This window comes from Vanellus vanellus, assembly GCF_965231255.1.
Source record: "Vanellus vanellus genome assembly, chromosome: 8".
Lineage (NCBI taxonomy): Eukaryota > Metazoa > Chordata > Aves > Charadriiformes > Charadriidae > Vanellus > Vanellus vanellus.
In genome coordinates, this window is record NC_138913.1 from 20502940 (window position 1) to 20520566 (window position 17627).

At 49.2% G+C, this 17627-nt stretch overlaps 1 protein-coding gene across 1 annotated transcript; it reads left to right on the forward strand.

Moving 5' to 3' along the window:
- Nucleotides 1-7781: 7781 nt before the first annotated feature.
- CCDC195 (coiled-coil domain containing 195) lies at nucleotides 7782-12700 on the forward strand (the record flags this gene model as incomplete). The annotated part of the gene is made up of 3 exons (XM_082487232.1): nucleotides 7782-8046; nucleotides 9421-9682; nucleotides 12568-12700. 3 exons carry the CDS (start codon nucleotides 7782-7784, stop codon nucleotides 12698-12700), a joined length of 660 nt encoding a protein of 219 aa, XP_082343358.1.
- Nucleotides 12701-17627: the final 4927 nt, after the last annotated feature.

A 17627-nucleotide genomic window follows, 5' to 3' on the forward strand; every position in this document is an offset into this window, starting at 1 on the left:
GGGCTCTGAGCAACCTGATCTAGTTGAAGGTGCCCCTGCTTATTGCAGGGAGTTGGACTAGATGGCCTTTAAAGGTCCCTTCCAACCCAAACTATTCTATAATTAAGTTGACTTTGTCCAGGTGTTTCTGGAAAAAGCTCAGTAATGCAAAACTGCAATTGTAATTACTGACTTATCTGTCCAGGTTGTTGAGGGTTCCTCACGCGGTACTTAATTCCTCACTGAAGCAAGTGTCTTGAAGCTCTCAGTATGAACATCTCCCCCTGAACAGTAGCAAAGAAATGCACGTTTCCCTTTCTTCCGATTAATTACCCACTGGCTTTATAGACGATGCATTTTCTGTGTGCTTTTTAAGCTGTGCTCCCCATGTGCTGTTTCAGACAGCATTTTTGTTGGAGCACAGCTGTGAGGGTGTTACTTGCCCCCTAAAGGGTGTTACTTGCCCTGTGATATGTTTTTGTGACCTGCAAATGCCACGTGGTGTTTCCTATTGTTCTGACTCACGTTTTAGATGTATTTGCACAGATTGCGTATGGTGCGATATCTTACAGCTGCATAGATTCAAATATCCTCGTATACATTTTATATGTTATGTTCTGTTTGAGAAAACTAAGAAATAATTCTTATTTTGAATTGTAGGATGTATTTTCTTTTTGGAGCTGCTCCATAATCATGAGGCTATCTCCCATGAGTGATGGCTTGTTTTAATTTGATAGCTATCGCAAGCTCTGTGCAGGTAACTACGGGCCTGGTCGCATGCTCCTAGTTACAAAAATCTCCAGCTGAGCATATAGATTTCCTTGCAAGAGGCACGGTTTCGTGCTCTGTAGCATATGTTGTGCTTGCAGGGAGCTGGCATAAAGCAGAGCAGTTCTGATTATTCCAGACTAACTTGAGGATCCATTTAAAGGGAGAGAGACCCAGAGGCTCGGAAGCGCAACGCGGGGGCCTGAAGCGCTCTCTGAAAAGTCTGAAACATTCCTATAGCCTTGCTTCGCTGCCAGCCCAGTCCAAAACCGTAGCCAAGGTTTTGGGATGTGACTCATGTATCTCGGAGTTTCTATTTCCCACGGTCAGGTTAAGCCTGGGTTTTCGAAGGCATTGAGCCTCCCCTGCTGGAAATCAGACCCCTTTCAGAAACCTCAAACACTCGAAATCAAAGCGATGCTGGTAAGATTAGAGGGCTGTGCACGCCGCGCTGGAGGCTCAGTGTGCTGCGCAGGTACTTGGCTCCCTGCGGCCGCCGAAGCCAGCGGGGGCGAGCGGGGGCTCCTTTTTGACAAAGCTCCTGTGGGATTGTCTGCGTGCACTGGGGGGGGGGGGGGGGGTAAGGCACAGGCAGGCAAACGGTCCTGCCACAGAAAAAGGATGCTTAATGGGCACTAACAAGTGAAATGTTTACCTGTTAAATAGGCTAATCAAATAACTTTGTCCCGTTTTTATCTAATCAGATTATGAAAGCTGAGAATGCTTTAAACGTTAGTTTATTTTTGCCATCTTGGTTTCTTTCTGGGCGGCTGCGCAGCTCGCTCCCCACAACTGCCTCGCTGCACCCGGCCCGAGCAAAAGTCACCGCTCAGCCGTGGTTAAAAGGGAGCGTTTAATTAGTCATGAGTGTAAGGGGAGATTTCATTCAAGCACAGAAAGCAGCCAGCTCTAGATTCTCTCACGCCCAGCTACACACGAGGCCGGCACGTGTTTCCCTGGGGTCTGCCCCCGCCGCCCTCCCCGCTGCCTCTCCAGACACTGCCGGTGTGTCTGCCCATGCCCAAAGGCCACCCGTGTCCCTGTGTCCCGCTCCGTGTGCTGCCACGCTCCTCCTCCCCACCTCAGTGCCGAGGGGAGAGGGCTGTTGCAGACTGCCATCGCCTTCCCGGGCTCCCGCTGCCGATGCGCTGGGTAATTGTCATTCTGCCGGAGAGCTGCCCCCACGCTCGCAGAGAAACAGCTTTTTTTCCACAAGTGACACGTGTCAGTCACTGGTCGTGGTCCGTCGAGACGCAGGCAGCCGTGCAGGGTGTGTGTGGGGGGCTGCAGCCCGGGCGGCACAGGGGCACTCGCCCTCGGCTAGCGTGGCTTTGGGGGTGCCGCTGCTGTGTCCCCACGGAGCTGTGCACGCCAGGACACCCTCTCAGCCTTTCTGCAGGAGGGAAAAAGGGGTTTCCTTCCCAGCGCGGGCGGGATCTGGTTCTGGGGGACATCCCGAAGCAGGGAGCGTGGCCACCTGCCTGCTGGCGTGGTGGCACCGGCGCCCCGCTCACACGGGTGCCCCAGCACCTTGCCTTGCCCTGGTCTTCACAAGGGGCTTAGGAACAGCAGATTTCAACTGTGCAATAGTTGAAATTGAGTTGAATAGTTGAAATAGTTGAGCCAAAATTCACGCTTTTCAGAATAAGTATGGAAATTTTTCAGCATTTGTTGTTGTGGGAATGTACGAAAATGGGCCTCCGGGTTCCTCTCTTCAGCTGCAGAGCGGTGCCAGCCCGGAGGAGGGGGAGGTATTCCCACAGCTGAAACTGGGGGCGCTCCAAGCAGCCCCGCAACGAATTTAGCCGATGAGTAATTAGCTGATTGCTGCGGTGTAGGCCTGAGGCATTGCTGTGGAAAGCTGTACGAGCTCCTGTAGCTGCCCTGGCAGTGGCAGCGCAGCCCTGGCGAGGAGCCCAGGCCGACCCGAGGACGGAGCGGAGCGGAGCGGTGGCCCCGCGGGGATGTGCCTCTCAGGTGGGGGCGCACAGGTCGGGGAGATGGGGCTGACAACAGCGCTCTCCCCGGGAGCGCATGGCCAGGGCACGTTAGGAAACTATATTAAACACAGATTTGATCATCAAACTTTAGAGGCTGAGCTGTTTTGTCCCATTATTAGAACATTTCCCATTTGTGCTGCAAAATGGTGTCTGTAGAACCCTCCCGTTACAAGAAGGATGCATTTCTTTGCGTGGTTAAGCATTTGCAGATGAAAGTCATTAAAAGCAAGCTGCGACCTGGCCTGGCAGAGCAGCACCTGCCGGACACTGGTGCCAGCTACGGCGGCTGCCAGCACTCCGGGCTCAGGCGAGCGAGGCCCCTGTAGACCGTGTGACATGTTCCACCACGTTCAAGCTGCTATTCAAGTGCTTGAAAGAAAATGCATTTGAGCAGAGCATCAATCTCAAACCTTCTGCTGAGCCTCAAGCAATAGGAGTGGCCAAGTAAAGCATATATAGACTACGGATAATTTAGATGTCTAAATGTCAAAACTTTGAGAAGAGTGAAAGTGGAGAAATTAAAATCAAAACCAGGGAAAAAGAAATTTACCTCTTGATTAAAACGGGGCAGCCACTGAGAATTAAATAAGGGGAAAGCCAATACAGGATAAAATTTTGACATTAAACCTATCCAGTCCCTTCAGAGTTACCGGAGCACAATGATCAAAAGAGCATGCCAGCAAGACAGAATCAATACACTAAAAAATATTTCCTTTTTATTCATTTTTAAATCCACTGAAATATTCTTTTTCTACCTCCTTCAGTTGCGCAGACGGATTCATCCGAGAATTAGGCTCTTCTGCACCGTAACGAAGCATAAAACATAAATCAAAGTCAGAAATCAGGCAAGGACTCGGGGCACGACAACGTTCTTGCGCAGTGGCAAGAGGAAGAATTTGGCATTGACCCTGACTGGTGCTGCTGTTACGCTTTTGCTTGGTCGTTTTTTTTTAAGGGATGAATAAATCCAGTGTTGCTGACATCCATGGCTGCTAACAGCCAACCCTCCCTGGAGACTGCTGCCCTGACGGAGACCTGGACAACTGGCTTGGTGCGGGGATGATGGATCTGCAAGCCGCTCGCACCCCCAGGTTTTCCCGTGAGTCAGACGTCGGGGCGGGCAGGCTGCTGTGCTTCTCCTGCAGCCCGTCCCAGCCAGGCTGGAGACGCGATGCAGCATCGATGGTCCTCAGCAGTGTGACGGGGTGTCTCGTGGCAGGCGGGGGGAAGGTGCAGCAGCTAGCAGGTGCATTCGAGGGGGAGCAGAGTGTCATAAGGATGGAAGTGTATGGGTTAGGAGGAGTTACGATGCCAGCCAAAAAAGGAAGGGTGTTTGTTTATTGCTAAGCAGTAATAGAAAGAGACTTCCTCCCTCCAGCCACATCCAGCCTTGGTCCTCTGCCTCCATCTCTTCCTCCCCAAAACTGAACCCTGTGGCAGCCCCGCAGCGCTGTGTGGTGGGAGGGGGAAGCCTCAGCTCGGGGCAGCAGCCCCCAACGCGCTGGTGCGGGGCACGGGTGTTACAGCGCTGCTTTTGTGCACGGTTATGGGAAGCTGAAGCCCGGCACTTGTGCTCTGCTGGCTGGGTTTCGCCCCAGAGAGGGGAGGTTCGGTCTCCTTGCGGAGGGTTCCTGTGCCACCGGGAGGCAGGACGCACAGCCAGCTGCAGCGTGTTGTAGGGAATATCCACACACACACTGCCGATGGATTTTTTTTTTTTTTTTTCAAGGACAAAATGTGATTTGCAAAAAAAAAAGGGAGTCCTCTGTGTGCTTTTCTCTCTCTGACCTTCAGGGGAGCAAGAAAGCAGATCTGGCGCGTGAGGCAGCTAGAAAAGCTGTTCAGCACCGGCAGTAGCTGTGCAGGTGTCATTTTCTGCTGAAAATTTTCTCAATGTGCCTTCTCCGCTCGCAGCGCAGCCCCTTCCCCGGGGACCCCCGCAGCAGCCGCGCGCACGCAGCAGTGCCTGACGTCGTGGTGCCGGGCAGGGACCTGCAGAATATCAAGTATTTGATAAGAGAGAAAGAGCCGAGCTCCTCCCGGTTTTGGATGGAGCAGCCCCACAAGGCTTCTGCGGTTTGTTGACGTGTTTTCTGTTGCAGTGCTACTTGGTATGCAGTTCGTACCGTCCGCTGAAACACAGCACGTGCTCCGGCACTCACACGTGGGGATTGCCGCGGGGCTGCTTGAGCCCGGCAGCTGCCCGCAATTCCATCGCTGTGGTCGGGTATTTTTGCTGGTGAAAAGGTTTGGATAGGGCTGAAGGTGAACACTACTTTCCCCAGTTCAACGTCCTACAAAGCACAACTTCCCAAAGCAGCTCGGGTGCGAGAAGCTCTGTCTTTTCTGTTAAATGACTTTAAGTTGAAGTATCTCGGGGTGAAAACCAGAGAGCCGTAGTTTGCCATAGGCGCAGGAAGGTGGGCTGGCCAGCCAAAATCTGCAGCCTTAGGAGCGTGCCATGCGACGAGGCACCGAGCGCATGTCCCACCGGCGGCACGTGGAGGGGCAGCACCCAGCGGCTGCCCAGCCCAGCCCTGCCCTGGGGTCCAGCAGCACCGGCGCGCGTCTTGGACCCCACCAAATTTACAAATACGAGGTTGTGTGTGTGGAGCTCTGCCTGCTTACGGGGCACACACTGCCCAGCCAGCAAATGCAGCCCCGCCGGGTTTTCATTGCCCAAACCTCCTGACTCGTCTCTTCCCCCTGCCCATGGATGCCTGGGAGGGAGTCGCAGCAGGAGCAGCAGTAGGAGGTTACGAGACAAGCGCTGTTTCCTCAGAAGTCTCTGGTGCCACACAAGGTCCGTGGGAGCGGAGGAGCAGATTTCTTCCTTTGCAGCCGGGGTAAGCTAATGGCTGAGCTGGCAAGCGTCCCCTGCCCATCCAAACCTGCCAGCTGCAGGATCAGCAGCGATATTATAATTACGCACGAGTGCTGTCGCTGCTCCGGTACCTGATCCACTCGCTGGAGAAACAGAAACATAAATTTGAAACCAACACTGGGGGGTTGCTGCTATGTTTTAAGTCCTTGGGTGACTCCCAAATGGAGGGGATTTGTATTTTGGTTCCGGCAGTGTTGCTCACCACACATGGTCCCCAGCGCGGGGCACCTGCACTGGGTCCGAGCCCATTTCTGAGCCCAGCTTTGCCCACTCCTTCCCATTTGTGTATTGTTATGTCCTCAGCAACATGCGTCTCTGCAGGGGAGGAAAAAAAACTCGGCATAAGCTGATGCTTCTCGTTGGTGCAATCGGGATGGGCTGGAGAGAGGACAGCCGTGACCCACCAGGAGCTTTGCCGAGATTAATGCCGGCAGGTGAAGGACGGACAGCCGCCAGCCCCGCAGCGGGCAGGGGATGGCACAGCAGTGCTCCTGTGCGCTTCCCCTGGCACCGTGATTTCGTGAGAGATCAAGGATGCTGTGGGCTTTGTACGCAGCCTGAAAACTCGAATTCATTTCACCGCTCTGCATGCAGCCCGAATTGCCCAGAGGCCTCTGCAGAGGTTCCCGGGAGGCGACAGCAGGGCTGCCCGTGACTCCCACGGCTCCCGGTCCCCAGCCTTGTGCCTGCGTCGCTGGAAAAATTAGCACAGCTGTGTAATCATGCAGGTCTCGGAGCAAGCCCTGCCTGCCCTCGCCCGGCTGGGCGTGTTGCTGTGGGTCAGAGGGGGGAGCGAGCACAGCGTGAACCACAGGAGCCACTTCGTCCTTACGCAGCGCCTTTTGAGGATGCTGCTCCCCAGAAGGCAGCGCCGCCTACACGGGAACATGCCTGAGGGCAAAGCTCCTCGCCTGCATCCCTGTTTTTCTCTCAATTCCAGCAGTTTCTGCCCAACTTCCAGGTAGCTGCTGGGCGGCAGCACCTCCCCAGGACCTGATGGGTTCTTCGCGATAGTCCTCCTCTGACACCCTCTGGAAAAAATAAAACCACGTCATCCCTTATTTTGAGCATCTGACACCAGCTTTCCTTCCTTCCACCTGCCTCGGGCAGCAAAGCGGTGAAGTGCATGTGGCCAACAGGTTCTTCTTTTCTCAGATGTTCCTGAGTCACTGCTGAGCTAGTGGAAAGTGGTTGGATGGTCTCAAAGCAAAAGGTGCGTTAAATTATTTTCCCACTGGCTTTCTGGCATTCTTAGTTTTATATATTGAAGTAAGTTGGGGGGGGGGGGGGGGAAGGATGTTCTGCAGGTTAATGCGTTTTATTGCCAGCAAGAAAGACCGCTTACGGGAGTAGGCGATGAGAGCAGCACAGAGGATTGTGTTCCCCGTCCTAATGCAAGATTCATGCCCAGCCTGTCTCTCCTTACACTTCTGGGACACCGGTGCAGGCGCTCCGCTCCAGCAAGCCTCCCCGAGCTCCCGGGAAGGGGCAGCGGGCTCTGCTGCGGCCTTTCGGGAGAGCTTTACTTTAGCTGCTCGTCCATCTCGGCTGTTGGTGTGTCCTGTTGACAGCGGGGGGGTCTCGCGCCGAATCAGCCTTCGTTTGGAAATTTAATTTCCCTGTGAGAAAGTGCTAATTCTTTTCCAGCTGCGAAGGGCGAAAACGAATAATTCACCCGGTGTTAAGGGAGAGATGGATTGTTGCCCAGCAAAGGGCGACCGCTCCCTCTGTGCCGTGGAGGTGATCGCTGGCCTTTTTGGGTAAACCGAAGGAAATGGGCTCCGGGTGGATTCTTCCTCCCTGGTCTGTTTGGAGAAATCCGAAGCCCGAGGTAGGCGAGGGAGCGGGAGGCTTTCCTGATGATGCAGCGATATTGTGTTGACAGTGATTTGTGTGGTGTGTAAAAGGCTCCGCTCTGCTCTGAAACACGAGACCCGGAATCAATAAATCATGGGCGCTCTCTTAGTAACTTGACAACTCAGTCCATCCCTCCCGGCGGCGGGAGCTGGCCCGAGCCCCGCGTGCGGGGAGGGACTCCAATTGTCCGGAGGTTTTTAAGGGCAGGATCTGCCCGCCGCCGGCTCGGGAGCTTCTCCGCAGGGCAGGCGCTTCGCTGGGGGAGCGGGGACCCTACTGCGTGGTGTGGGACCATGGAAGGAAACACGCACCTCCTCCAGGTCATCCGCAAGATGCGTTCCCAAATCAACAAGCTGGAGAGGGAAAACAGGGCCCTGAGAGGAGAGCTGCAGGTCTGCAGGCAGAACGCAGTGCCGCCGGAGAGAAAAGCAGCAAGAGGAGGTGGGAACGGCGATGTGAGGACCCTCGCTGATGATAAGGAAGGACGGGCTGGTCCTCCAGCATCCCTGCATGGAAGCATCGTGGCAGGTCCTGCTCCCGCACCAAAGGAGCAGACAGGTACGGAAGAGCCAGGGCTGTCCATGACATCCATGTGTGCTGCCCATGACGGATCTCCCAGCTCAGCTGTGACCTGTCTGTGGGGAATGGGAGACGAGCCACCAGCTGTCTGTCTAGTTAATGTGATGGAAGTGCTCTGGCCTCCTTCAGTGCCCACACCCAAACCCACCTTAGCCGGCTGTTTCGCTCTGGCATCTTTTTATGGGGTACACACATCCCCCAAGCTGAGCTTAGTGGAATATTTGGCTGCTGCTCAAGCAAAGAGTTCAACTCAAAGAATTCAGTTTGTCCTTGTTTAAGCAGAATTCGACTTACTGCTTTGAGTTTTCGTGGGCACGGACTATCTTGACAGGGTTTTGCCCATGCCTGTCCCCTGTCTGTTCCAGACAGAAAAGGACCAACAGCTGTAATTGTGCCGTAACCTCCTTGCCTTAGTAAAAGATGAGGAAAACTCTACAAATAGTAACAAATAGTGATGGGTTGCATACATCACGCCAGATGTGCAGTTTCTTTTTGCAGATAGTGCAGTTAGTTTTGGCTGAAGGAGAGAGGGGATGATATATAAGAATGCTATCTCTTCACAATTTTATCAGAGGGGAAAAATGGAAATATTCCTCAGTTATCGAAGTCTGGTTGGGACTTCTGGAGGATTTAATGAAGCAGGAATTAGAGCAAAATGTTGTTTTGTGAGAAGTAGTTATCTAGAATTGGATGTGGTTATTGGCAGGGTCAGGCTGTTGGGTATCGTATGTGCTTGAGGCCTGTCTCCTCCTTGTCTGGTGTCTGTCACATCCAGTCCACTGGAAAACTGCTTCACTAATGCAACTTCTTGGCATTAGTACGGTGTGTGTTATGAGTTGCAGCTGCCGTTACAGTCCATGTGCTCCACAGGTCCTGTGGCTGACCTAGCCTCAGCTCTGAACCAGCCTCCTGGAGAGGTCTGGGCTGTGGAGAAATGTCCCCACAAGCTTTGACAGAGACAAGTCCATGAAAATGAAGATGAGAGGCTGAACAGTATGAGTGGATTTACATGTAGCTATGAATAATGCCTACTGCCAAGCCCACTGAGCCCAGTGGGCTTAAACTAGGGCTGCTGGTGGCTTTGGATGTCATCAGCTTGGGAATAGCTGACCGGTCTTTCCGCAAACTTGAATGATGTGCAAAGTGCTTTCCAACCTTGTGGCTTTTCCTCTCCAGCTGCCTTCTAGGGGAAAGGGTGGGAGCCAAAGGGGCTGTTTGGCCTCCTCCGCCTTTCAGCCTCCCCACGCACAAAACTTTTTTGAGCCAAAAGGAAGTGATTAAAAATACATGGGGGATGTCTGAATTGTCATTATTATTATTGTTCCTAGCTCTGCTTTTGTCTCTGCTACTCAGATACCACCATGACCGTGCGGCGCTACTCCACCGCTTCGGCAGCGCCCGTTCCTTCTGGCGCGAGGTCCCACCGGGCCGGCAAGAGGCCCCCCAGCAATGGGCTCCCGGCGGCGCCGGGCAGTGCCCAGCCACCAGCCGCTCCTGCCGCAGCACAGCTCGCCGGCGGGGAGGAGAAAGGGCTTGAAAAAAAGCTGACCAACTGTCTCTCCAACAGTCATTCCAGAAAAATGAAGCTGTTTCAGGAGCATGTCTATAAGTGCAGGTGGGTTCCGTTTGCTTTGCCGGCACCAGCTGCCTGGGCTAGTTGCTGCTTTCACCCCGTGGTTAATACATACGGACACCGCTTGGGGCTTTAGTTCATAACCAGCAAAATCTTTGATTGTTTGAATGTACGTGAGCATTGAGCAGATGGGAAAGATGTCCTGCTCCTCCTTGCAATGCGTGAAGATTGTCAGCGTTAGCAGTTTAAATTTACTATAGAAAGGAGAGGTTGAGGGGAGAGGGAAGGGGGCTGAAACCTTCCCCCGCTTGAAGCCAGGCAGGGTTTTGCAGATTGACAAGCTAAGCTCGCAAGGGATTTTTAAACTTTGAACAAAAAGCATGAAGATATCGAGGAACTCTGAGCTATGCTTTTGAAAGTGTGATTAATGTGGCCCATGGATTTAGATGCACTGTATCACCTTTCCCCCTGCAATTGAGGCATTACCGGTTAATGCTTTCAACCGTGAGAACAATATTCTCAGGACAGCTTCTAAATTAAGTGAAATGGCTGCCGGACAAGCCCTGAGTGTCTCTGGTCTCTGATGAGAAGCTTTCCAACACAGGGCAACAATCAAAGGTAGAAGCACCCGTAACGAGACTGTGATATACGATAGCCCCGGTCACCTCGTGTTGATATACACTCTGGGAATCCATTTAGGTGGCTGGTTTCAGCACTGATGATGCTGTGCTGAAAAGAGAGTCCAGATGGCCTCAAAATGGGTGTATTTGAACATGGAGAAGTCCACGGGTCTGCCTGCCCACGCGTGTCCCGGGGCAGGACGCTCGTGGCCACTGCTCGGGGGCTGCAGGGCTGTAATGGCTTATGTTGCCTGCATCGATGTGCCCGTCCACGTGGCACGCCGTGTCGGCTTTCACCCTGTGCCACCCTCACGCGGCAACGCGTCCCCGCAGCAGAGCAGCGCGCAGCCCCTCGCACGCCCCCTGCAAACCCGGCCAGGAGCCCAGCTCCTCGCTGAGAGGCTGGAGGGGACGACGGGGTCAAGTTTTCATAGGCACCTATGTTTTCTTGTAAGGACGTTTGAGGATCAAATGTTTTACAGCATTTAAACGCCTAAATTTAGTCCCTGGTGGGGGAACTCGTATCGTTTTCAAAAGCGCCCTGACCTTGTAACTCTGCATTTGGACACACGCTCCGCTGGGTTCAGGGGAACTTAAGACTCTGAGCACACATCAACGCTTCGGAGAGGTTTGCCCCGGAGCCACCTCGCGTGGACGCGTGTGTGTTAGGAAACACGGGGTCAGTGCGCGGGAGCAGGAAAGGCAACGGCAAATGCTGCTGCTTTCTCTTACGAGGAAAGACAGCTTTCAACGCAATCGAAATAGCAACGTGGATCGATTGCAGCTGATGCCTTGGGACCTACAGGTTTAAAGCACCAGTTACCCAGCGGCCAAAGGAATGGTGCTGATGATTTTGTCGTTATCTTGAGAGCTGCTCTGAACAGCAGCGAGTGTGGCACCATGCCCCATGTCCATGCAATGTTGGCTGCTTTAGGAGAAGAAATGGCTATGGAAAGGCTTTTTACCTAACCCCCTCTATAGATTGGGTGATAGCCTAAAGCATGAAGCTTTGTGTTTCTTATATGAAAAAAAACTTAATATATTTTCTGGTCAAAATGGTGGATGTTTCCCTTAAATACACAAAGGTCTAACACAGATGGAAATCTTAGTAAGCTTTTAACTAGTAAGATAATTTGTGGCAATGAGTTCAGCAAGCTAATTAAGCTTAATTTTTTACCGTGATGACATTTTTGCTTCCTAGCGTGCTGGGCCATGACAGGTTTTGCTATTCTTTGTTTATGGTAGCTTTCTCACATTTTGCTCCAAAGCTATAATCCTCTATGTGATGGCGGATATTTCTGCTTTAAAATTAACTCTTTGGAGATAGCACCTGGGATTTATCTAGAGTGCAGTCGCATCCAAGTAATAAAATGACAGCACTACTAACAAATACTCACTAATTTGCATGTCTATGACATTTTCATTCGTATACGATAAAGCATTATTTATACCACGATTCCCATTTTGGGGGGTAAACAAAAGAGACTAAATATTTGAATACACTATTCAGGCAGGACAGGAGAGACTGAGAATTGTTTTCAAGGCTGTTACAGCAAAATTACAAAATGTACAAGGCCCGTATGGTACAAACGTCACCATTGGGGTGTTCAGGCTTGATGGTTTCACCTTCCAGTGGGACAGGTTTAATTGGCAGGTGAGGAGGGGCAAGGGAATCACAGAGGTCCTCCACCCTGCAGGACCCCCCCTGTAACCATCAAGAAGTCCTTTCATGGTTTCGTGATTTTCCTTTCTCGTGTTCCTCACGGGCCTGAGTGAGCTGACACTGATTGCAGAGGAGAGCCAGAATGAAGACCAAAGCTCCTGGAAATCCAACGCTTTTACTTGCCAAACAACTGCTTTCAGGACATGTAAAGGAGCATGTCCCTCTGCTTTCACAGTCAGTGGAATTTATCGAAAGCACGCTCGCCGCTCGGAAACCACTGCTCTTGCACCCGCTTACAGAGCTGGCTACCGAAGCATATACACATAAAGCCACTGGAGGACCCCCTGGGCCCACGTGGGTGCGTGTGCACCCTGCGGGTTCTGTAGGGTCAGGCACTGACAGAGCGCCCTCAGGATGGATGGAAAAAGGCAGGTGCTTCCAGCAGACAGGCAAACTACGCTTGGTCCCTTGGTAAGACTGTGAGCCCCCGTCCCAGCGGGGCATGAGATCCTGCCTCCGCGCAGCGTGCAAGTGCTGAAAGCATTTACCTTTTGCTTGCTGGGGTGGATTTTTTTTTTTTTCTCGTTTCTTTACACGTTTTATACATTTGTAATCCTCATAATTCTTTCTCATTTTTCACCCAGGGGCAAAGTAAAGGCCGTTAGTTTCCTCTTACCAGTGGATATGTCATCGTATGCTGAAAATCAAGGTTCTCTCAAAAGCCCACAAAATCAGAGCACAAAACAGTTAACCACCATCACTGAAAAGGATATGTGAGCTGGTGAATTTTTAAAGGCCCATTGATTCTTGAGATAAATTGGCCTTAAATGATAGCTACGTGTCAGGTTCCTTTCCTGCAAAACGCTTTGGCAGGGTGCCTGCAGAGCATCACCCAGCCCGTGTTTCGGGTCACTGGCCCGATGTTTAGCAAGGAAATGGAAGCCACGACAAAGCCGGCTGGAAGCCTGTACACTGCGATGAAGCCACATGATAGCAAAGGTACCTCCACAAAGTAGCTCCTGTGCAACACGTCTCAAGGATCCCTCACCTTAGGACTGCTGTAAACAGGATGCTGAAGCTGGTTTTGATGTGTTTGTCACACAAAAAGGAAACCACGCCACCGCTTGTGTTTGCCGATTCCCTTGCCAGAGACGTATTTGATGCAAATGACAAAACAAGAGCTGTTAAAGAACCTGTGAGGTTTTCGCTGTGTGTGAAACTTTTAAACTTAACAACATTAACGCAGCAAAGTAACTGAATCTGTAACGCCCTCACAACGTTACTCTCAATTTCTGCAAAGCTTGGCAATGACTGTTTATGTCCATTTGGTGTTCATCTCCAAGGGAGTACAGGGGAAAATAAGTACTAGTCAGTAGGCAAGTGTGACTGCAAACCTGTTTCTGACTCGGTGTGTCCATCCAGTCAGAGACTAGAAACCACACACCAAGTCAAAATAGGAAGAATTTTTAATATCAGAAGTTTTCAGGAATGTCTTCTGACCATGGCTTGGATCAAGAATCATTAGCAGAAATTCAGCAAACAGATGCAAAATAAATGCGAGAGAGAACTACAAACCACTTGTAAAAAATGAGAAGTACTTGCTAGCTCTAGTCATATGAGTAAAGATAGTGTCCCACATGTTTATTTTGATTACAAGTTTTTATGGACCAAAAATACTGCACGTGGCTATTTCTTTATGTACAGGCAGCACTGATGAGTGGCTATTGCACTGAGGATGCATGAACAGTAGATATTTGTTCCAGTAACTTTAAAGGAGATTTTAATCTCATTGTCTATTCTTGAAGTCTTGAGCCTTCAAAAGTGAAAGCAGAGACCTGGTGGAAAAAAATCCCTTCTGGATTTTCCATAATGTTTTATACTCATCTAAAAATCTGTGCTCCTTTTTTCATTTTTAAATTCATCATATTTTGTATACTCTTTAAATTCACTATATTTTGTATACTCAAGTACATTTGTAATATATTCTCATCAACGAAGTAATAATTTCAATTTCACTGCTATTTTATTTGTGGATTTTATTTTCAGCTTGGGTCCACGCAGAGTTGCATTGTAATGTCAGCAGTAACGAATCGGTGATTTCCAGCAAATGGGGTTACAGTTCGGAAAGTTTACTGAACAGCTCATTTTAGAAGGCATTGACAGGGAAGTCTTTTTAAAATGTTTTAATGAAAGCTTCGTTGTCAGAAACAGGACACTGCATATGTGCTCAGTTAAGTACATAAATCCAGTTGATTTCACTTAGCAAAGTAACAACAAATGTCTTTGTAAATCTGGCCCCCAGACCTTCGAGTTACCTAAGCGCTTTTGAAAATTGATGGTTGAACACCAGATTTAATGGGATTTGGGGTTCCATATGCTCTAGACAGCTTTCAAAAATCTCAACTTTTAAGTCTTCTAAGCCTCAGCTTCCATGAAGCAGCAATGGGAATTCTCTTCTCCCACCCTTTTCGTGTCAATTCAATGTAGACAGGTCACTGACACAAAGACTGTGTATTAGTAAGCGTACGACAATGTTAATTGTAGTGGGATGCCGATTTTGATGTCACACAGATGCATATAACTTTATGCATGGTCAAGAAATTAAACTCACTGGACACTTATTATAGGTATAATGGTCTTAAACTTTTGTATACTCATAGGGAAAATGAACAGAAAATGTGGAAGGGAAAAGAGGGACAGGAATCAAAGTAATCATTGACAAATAGCCATCAGTATATTAATGGAAAGATTTATTTTTTAATGACACTTTTGCAGTCTTTAGCAGTGCCCACAGATTTAAGAACATACAATGATGCACAGGCGCATTATTTTTTAAAAGCAGTTGTGCAGATTTGACCTAGCTCTGCATCCCCAGGAGAACCAGATGGTAGCAGAGGCCACAGAAAAACCACTTAGCACATCAGTTTTACCACAGTACAGCATGAAGTCACTTACCATGGAGCACTTACTGGCAATTAAAACATTCCAATATTAAACATTCATAGATTGTTCAGTGCAGAAAGGGCAGGTACGAGCAAAGCAAGTGTTAAAATTTGGGCAGAGAGATACAAGCAGCAATTAAGCCATGGTCCTTTTCTTTCTTCTTCCCAAAAGGATCCATACAAGTTCAGAGGAGCTCTGGACTTCTACCTAAACCCACTCTGGAATATACACTAAACCCTAGTCACTGATGGCCACGCTTGTTGGATTATGGAGCATTTCCAATTGGAAATCGTTCCTTTTGGAGAGATGGTCAGTGATATTCAGCCACGCAGGCACGGGACTGCAAGAGCAGCTGAGACAGCAAGAGGTTCCCTCCTGCATCAGCACTGGCCACTGAGAGACGTACACCCCCGTGACAGGCTTGTGCTTGCGGCTAAGTGGCTTTAAATGAGCAAATGCCAACAAAGACAGAGTCCACCACTGCCATTTGTTAAATGACATGTTCTCTGTTCCATCAGCATGACTAGTCAAGAGCAGTGAAATGCGTCTCTAGGTTGGAGACAAAGAAGTCTTGCCAGAGTTGATTCTCAACTTGAATCAGTGCCGGCTTAACTGTTACTTCACATTTACATTATTGTAGGCGAGGGAGAAATTGGGTGTTATCTTTCTTTAGGAAAGTCTTTTTAGAGCTGTGGTCACAGTACAGAAGTGCAAAGCCGTGAGCACTGTGCCAGTGGGGAGGAGTTACTAAGGATGATGGTGAAATTTAGATGTTGTGTGTCTGAGGGTAACACACAGTCAAATGTTTAAAATCTTAATACCCAACTTAACAATAATAATCCCTAGATGCATCTTCAACCTCCAGTAGATCTTGCCCTTGCCAAAATAATGAACGGTACCTAGATAGCAAAATCCTTATAAATAAATAAATCCTGCCATTCATAAAACTGCACTCTCCCAGAATAGTGCTGCTCAGTTGTACTGTTGAAAGTATGAATGTTAAAGGGTACGTCTACATCAGCATTTCAGAGTCAGGAGCACCCTCCTGAGTGAATTTCCTGGTCAAAGCCACTTACCGTACTTTGTTTCACATTGTAGAGTGGTCTCAAAGCACATGAATTGATATCTTCTGGACGAAACTAAGTCAGAGGATGTGCTTATAAGGTGCTCCAAAAGCTAACAGGTATTCAGTGAGCGGGACCACACTTGCAAGCCCTCTGAAAGATCTATAGTGTGGACAACAGCACTGATGGTTTCATTCTACACGCCCTCCTCTACTGGTCCGCACTACTCGCTAACAGAGACACAGCTGTAGAGCCCCCAGACAAGGGAGTTACTGCCTCGGAGATTTAAAAAGAAAACCTAACCAGGTGAAATTTCATCTTGCTGTATTATAGAGAGGAGGAGATGTCTTTCAGCAGTCTTACCTCTCTGTCTGGTGTTTAAAGAGACTCACTCCTGCCGCAGACACAGAGGTGGAAATGTGATGCTCCAGACTGCAACAGAGGAGTAACATCATCTTCATCTCCAGTGAGTTCTCACTCAAAGTTCAAATGGGTCTCATGCTTACATCTTTAGGCAATGAATCCATGCCCAAAGGGAATAAACCGGTGTGTGGGGCACATCTCCTGTCAAAGTCACCCAGTACAAGCACATTCCACCTACTCCAAGCTCCGTTTACAGGAGTGAGAGCACAATTTCTGATGCGCCAAATTGTCCGCAACCTTTATATCCATTGTGGTTTTGCTCCTACATCTTAAAGCCCTGACAGTTGAACTTCAATATTTCTCTGACATTTCTAATCAGTTGTAATCTAAGAATACAGCGGCGTGGAAGTAATTCAGCCGAGGAGCCTCTGACACCAGGTAAGTGATGTTGTTTTTTAAGACTGCTATTTTCAATGACGTTAGCATTAATTCCAGCACTGACAGGCTCCCTCCGAAGTCCTGAAACTTTATTTTTGTTTAGTTGGAGTGAGAAAATGAGAAATAAACTTGCAACTCGTTTGAAGGTCTCAAATAGTTCACAGGCCTTGAACAGCCCTTCAGTGTTGTGACGAATTTGATGTTACGTAACTCCACAATGTACGTGTCCTTCTACGATCACCTAAGCACAGCATGGTTCAAAGGTTGCAGATGGGTTTTTACTGCTCTGTGCTACAAAGCGCACAGTATTTTCTCTTCCAGATGGAAAAATACAGGTGGTGTTAGATCTATTCTGCACTTCTACTGCATAATGCCTTTACCTGATAAAAGACCTGCTAGGAGATCAAACTGTCGTCACGGTTAAAATGTAGACCAAACTCTGCTAACCTTACACGGAGAAGTTGTTGGCTGTGCTGAAGTCAAGACAGATGGTCACTTCAGGGAATGTTTCTTTTACGGCAAGTGCTCATTTGAGTAGGAATATTTCTAGCTGGATGAGTCACCTCTTTCTCGGTTTGCCGCATGACACCAAAAAAGTGATTTTTACTTAGGGATATTCAAAGACATGGCAGAGCCTGAAAGATAGGTCTTCAAAGCATCTTGTGGTGGTTTCATTATCCAGTGGGAGCATTATATGACATGTGTAGATCGATTAAATAAAAAATATCCTCCACTGTTTTCTTTTTGCTGAAAACTGTGATGAAATGTCTTTTTTCTTTTTTTTTTTTTTTTTTTTACAAAATCATGTGGTACTCGATATACAAAATCAGTCCCACAACAGCAAAACGCACTAAATTACAATAAAATTGCTCTGTTTAATGTAAAAAGTAAGAAAC